The following is a 5,929-nucleotide window of genomic DNA, read 5'->3' as shown; positions in this document are numbered from 1 at the left end:
GAGTTACTTGAATGACAAGTAACTAAACCTCTGTTGTTTATTTTGAGAAGTTAGTTGTTAATTCCTCTTATATAAATACATAGTACTTATATAGATTAAATGAATAAAATTGGCTTCTTTTTTTTATCATTGTCTCGCATTTTTTCTCAATCCTTTCTTCAATCTGTTACAAGTGTTCTATCGTTGACCAATAATTATCATATCAAGGAATTTTAAAGTTTACTATTCATACACTTTTATACATGTTCAATAGTCACAATATATATAATTCCATTGTATTAAAAGAGTGCGAGTAAGAAGTTATTTTACAAACTTTGAATTCATTCATTGACAATTATTTTTATTTCACCAAGGACTACATGTGAGTGAGTTTCATTTCACTTTTCTGTAATCCTGACTTTAACAACAACAACAAAAAAAAAACATATCCCATTAAATGGGTCAGAAAATCCCAAGTTCATCAAAACAAAATCATTTTCTTGAAACCACATGTAATATATATGCCTAAGATTTAACGAGAAAATTCTTGAACCATTCAGCAGAAAGTTTTGGGTGTCTTTTCTGACCGTCTTTAAAATCAACGAAGACGAGTCCAAATCTCAAGCTCGAGCCAGAATCCCATTCAAAGTTATCCAACAATGACCATGCAAAATATCCCTTTACATTCACACCATGCCTGTCATACACAAAGGTCAATAAAACTAAAGAGTTAGTCACAATAACTAGAGGCTTAAAGATTCTTATAATAAAATATAACTTACCTAATTGCAGTTTCAATATAGTAAAGATGACGATAGTAGTAATCAATCCTATAAGTATCTAAGAGAGATTCTTCAAGAGATAATGTTGGATCGTTGAACTCATCACGACCTATCAATTTATTTTGTCAAACTTTCATTAACTTTAATAATATCATAATATTATGCATACAATATATCTTATAAAATAAGAAGTATTACCATTTTCAGTAATGTAAATTACAGGGTCCTCGTACGTTTTCTTGGTGTAAAGCAAAAGATTATGAAGTCCTTTTGGATAAATACATAACCAACTCGAAGCAGACTACATAAAATTACAAAGTTATCTTTACATGTTAGAAACAATCTTTTTGAATACAAAACTTACAAATGAAAAGCATTGATATATAAGTTATCTTCCAATGAAATGATGAAATACATACCATTGGACCGAGAGGCTTGCCATTATGTTCAACTGTCATTAAAAAAAAATTAGAGTATGCAAAGTTACATTTATTTTAAGCTTATTTGGAAATTGATTGATATACTTACATGTAGCATTAACAAGAGAATCAGTTTGTATGGCCGGTTGGACGACATTGGGATGGTGAGATGCATGAGCAGCATAGTAGGATGAGTAATAGTTTAGGCCTAGAAAATCAAAAGACCCCTTAAGTTCCCTTGACTCTTCTTTTGAGAACTTTGGTAATCTCTTTCCCACCAAAGTTCGCATGCTTTTTGGATATTCGCCTCTTGTAAGCGGATTCATATACCTATAGCAAAATGCAGATGCAACGAAAATCATAAAATACTCTCTCTAATTTCCTTTTACTTTACAGATTACAGCAAATCATATATGTATACATAACTATATTTCTTTTAAATACAAAACATGAAGTGAATCGAAATTAAATAATAATTGATTCAATATTTACCATCCAAACATGAAGTCGAGAGCTCGTTTTGAAGCATCAACGTCGGCCGTCGCTGTAGTGGCCGGCTCATACCAGTGTGAGACTAAGGTAATCCCTATTATGCCTCGTTGAGATGACTGCATTTTGGTTATTTTGTTAGAAACATTTCCAATAAGTTCATACTTAAAAAAACATGATCTAGAACCAGAGTAATAATAAGTAATTTTCTTTAAACAATAGAAGACCTTATATTTGATCCGGTACAAATTTGCAGCAGCAGAATGAGCAAGAAGCTGGTTGTGTGCAGCCAAATATGGTTCTGTCCCTGAATCACCTCCTGTGCAATTCCGATTTAACCAATATGAACATCGACCCGGTGCCAACGTTCCGAATGCATAAGCATTCATGCTCACAGTCCATGGTTCATTTATAGTAATCCAATGTTTCACTCTATCACCAAATTCCTTGAAGCAAAGTTCAGCATAGTCTCTAAAATCATCTCTGCAAGATTGCGAATTACATATGTTAATCAATAATCTATAATCATAAAAAATAATTCTAAACATGAAATTGGTGTCACTCACACAATGCGATGGCTTAAAAGACCGTGATACTCATCCTCTAAAGCTTGGGGAACGTCCCAATGAAAAAGTGTCACATATGGTTGCAAACCTGCATTATTCTCAATGATTAACAACTACATGGACATGAAATAAACATTGATGAATCCTTACCCTTAGCCAATAATCCGTTGATGAGATTGTTGTAGTACTTTATTCCTTCAGGATTTACACCTCCGCTAAGCTTTCCCTCTACAAATAATTAACACAAAATTTTGAATAGTTATTATAAATCAGCAATCTACGAAGAGAAATATTAACAAAAAAAAATGACATACTTGGTAGAACTCTAGACCAAGAAATGGAGAATCTATAAGCATCCATATTCAAATCCTTTATGAGTTCAATATCTTCTTTGTACTTATGATACGAGTCAACCGCTACATCACCATTACTTCTATCTTTTATTTTTTCTGCAACCGTTTCATTAATAACTATGAGCAATCTATATACAACTGGAAATTCAATTCGGTTTATAAATAAAACAAAAATTACATTATTAACACATAATATTTTTTTATTTGTTGACAGAATAAAATAGATGATATACTCATATATTTTCAAACATGAAAAAAGAAAACAACCTGGATATTTATGAGTGAAGTTATCCCAAATGCTTGGTCCTTTTCCACCCTCAAATGCTGCACCTTCATACTACAAAAAAAAATCAAAATAACATAAAGTTAATAAGTTAATAATTACTCTTCTACAATATGAACACTACATAGATAATAATATCAGTAATTGAAAGCAATAATAAAAGATGGAGTTGGTGCCTGATATGCAGAAGAGGCTGTTCCAAAAACAAAGCCTTTGGGAAAACTGCTCCGGTTGAAATCACCAAGAGGGTTAAAACCATTCATAGGAGTAACAATGGTGATGGTTAAAAGAGAGAGTAACAGAAACACGTTGATATGAAATACTGCCATTTTTATTCTTATTATTTTCTTGACTATGCTTTGCCTTTATAGTATACGAGGCACAATATTTCATTGCCTTTATAGTAATGGAGTTTGATTACTTTACGTTGAATAGTGGATATAGATGACACGTCCACCTTCTTTCATGGATCAAATCTATCCATTTTTAATTTATTAATTAACCTAAAAGTGTAATGTTTTATACGTAAGTTTATTAGTATGGATGAATTTTAAATCAATAATTGCATATAATCTAATTTAGATATTGAATAATTATTAACATAATCTAAGTATATGATGGAGTGATATAAATAGATGGAGTGATATAATCTAAAAGTCATTAACATAATTATTATTTTTATATAGATGGAGTGATATAATCTAAAAGAAATTCACATATACACACTCATAACTATGAAATTTTGAGTTTGTTGATCCATGATATTCGGCCTCATAGTAATACGCATTTTAAATATGCTTTTTTATATCATCCTTAATAAATATATATTCCCATTTTTATAAAACAATTACGTCAAATTTTTCTAACTAAACGTTCATGATGATGAACATATTGAAAACATGTTTATTAGCCATGAACATTCAGAGCTCAACTATATTGAGTTGTATATTTTACTCCATCAATCTCAACAATCACAAATTTGTGATCAATCTCAAATGTTTAAACGAGATGAATTACAATTTCAATGGCATATGCTGATATTGTCGATGATGATGAAGAAGAAAGTGAGACACATCACTACTACAAACAATATGTTTCATGATTAAGTTTTCACCTCATCCATTGGCCATCCATTGATCGAGTTCACACACAACCCAATAATTTTTACAAGACTCGTCCAATCATTGGCCGAGTCAATACTAGATAAATACATCATTCACGAACTCGTTCATCCATTGGACGAGGAGATATTAAAAAATAGGGTATATTGGGAATAAAATCTTAAAAAAGGGATAAATTAATAAAAAAAGTCCTAAAAGTATAGTTCCCCATTCAAAATTTGAGATGCTTTGCTCTTTCTTTTTGGTTTGTTGGTTTGAATTATGGCTTTTGACTACTTACTTTGATGATTTGTCTCATGAATTATGGTTCCAACTCAAGATAAAATTCAAAATGTCCACACCTACCGACTGTGTAAATTAGGAAAAATACAGGACCACTTCACTGAGCATGCATTCTGCCTTTTTTTTTTCCATAGTAAATGTTGAAACCAAATGGGGCTAATAAAGGCATAGAAAACACGTGATTCTATTTCCATGAGAGAGAGAGAGCAACTTAATACTATCCATCTATTCAAATAACAAAATCTAGGTAGATATTCCAGCAGCAGCTCAATTATTGGTCAGAAGACGTCAAGATAAGCTACTAATAATATATTTCGATGTTAAAGAAAAACCAATAACTTTTTTTCTATTTGATACTATTTTTTAGTATCATTAGTAACATTTTAAATATGTTATCTACTTATTGATTTTGTAACATTCTTCATACCATTGATAAGATTAACTTTTTTTCTATTTGATACTATTTGTAAACTTTTATGGTTTGAAATATTTAATAGTTCAGTTAAAATGTTGTTTCATATAATAAACGAGAACAGTTGGATATATTTATTGAGTAGTACTACTAGCATCAATTGATATCAGATCATCCATATAGACCTCTATGTTCCATCCAATATGGTAAGATAACATGACGTCCATAAGTCGATGGTAGGTGTTAGGATTCAAACTCATGATCAGATGTCACTTTCACCACAGTTGGTACCTATAACCGTTGTGAAATGTATTTTAGTAAATACCAAAAAAAGAAAACTATAATACAAAAATTATTACCACGGTTAACAGGAAGACCTTTGTAAAATGAGTGTTATGAAAGGTCTATTTTATAGTAGTGTGTGAATTAGGATCATTTGAAAGGGTTTACCACATCTTCATCATCTCAAGGATTTCCAAGACTTTCATCTTTGCTATTAGATCCTTCAAAAGACTAGGGGAGAATGACGAGATAAGTACATTTCATAGATTCTTATTCATTTCCATTCTGAGGCAGTCATATGTCATTAAGTGGGAGAACAAAGGGCTTATACATGTTAATGTGGCCTAATTCGGCCCTCAAGAACCATAATGGAGACTTCATATGCTAAATTTAAGCATAATTTGCTTAGAAAAGGTTAATTCCTTCTTCACCGATGAAGATCTACCAACTTATCCTCAAATTTATAGATCAATAAGCCAAAGGCGCACCTTGCGGAAACCTATATCTATGTAACCACAAAGGCACTCACCTTTTAAACTCTCTTGCCACCATCAACGACATGACATTCGATACACATGCTCAATGTCATCGTCCTTTTAGAAATATCATGGGTGAGAAAGATAACATGATAAGGAACTCTTTCACTCAAAGGATGAATAATTATCACATTCGTCGGGACCTTAAAAAATATAGGCATGAGAATCTATGTTGGAACGACAAATCCTAACGACCACATTGAGATCGTGTCCTCAATTTTCGGGATGCCATGAGGCCGAAGAAGTGAAAATTATTTGTCCTTACTTTAAAAGATGGGGATATGAACTTTTTAAAATGCATTAGGCCTAAATCCACCAACTTCATGTGCGAGGTACCACCGTTTACGAGATAAAAAATATATAGTCTTTGAGCACATTCTCTTCTAGATTTTTTTTGATGTGGACCCATACCAGGTCTTCGAAAA

At 31.7% G+C, this 5,929-nt stretch overlaps 1 protein-coding gene across 1 annotated transcript; it reads right to left on the bottom strand.

Moving 5' to 3' along the window:
* Window positions 1-300: 300 nt before the first annotated feature.
* LOC127115090 (cyanogenic beta-glucosidase) lies at window positions 301-3,265 on the bottom strand. Its single transcript, XM_051046740.1, has 12 exons — window positions 3,048-3,265; window positions 2,856-2,925; window positions 2,550-2,684; window positions 2,386-2,463; window positions 2,236-2,323; window positions 1,897-2,152; window positions 1,673-1,788; window positions 1,290-1,510; window positions 1,181-1,212; window positions 960-1,062; window positions 762-870; window positions 301-676 (listed from the first exon to the last, which is right to left on the bottom strand). Exons 1-12 carry the CDS (start codon window positions 3,198-3,200, stop codon window positions 505-507), a joined length of 1,533 nt encoding a protein of 510 aa, XP_050902697.1. The 5' UTR covers window positions 3,201-3,265; the 3' UTR covers window positions 301-504.
* Window positions 3,266-5,929: the final 2,664 nt, after the last annotated feature.

This window comes from Lathyrus oleraceus, unplaced genomic scaffold (assembly GCF_024323335.1).
Source record: "Lathyrus oleraceus cultivar Zhongwan6 unplaced genomic scaffold, CAAS_Psat_ZW6_1.0 chrUn1030, whole genome shotgun sequence".
Classification (NCBI taxonomy): Eukaryota; Viridiplantae; Streptophyta; class Magnoliopsida; order Fabales; family Fabaceae; genus Lathyrus; species Lathyrus oleraceus.
Note: the sequence above shows the minus strand (reverse complement) of the source record. Positions and strands in the feature narration are given on the sequence as shown.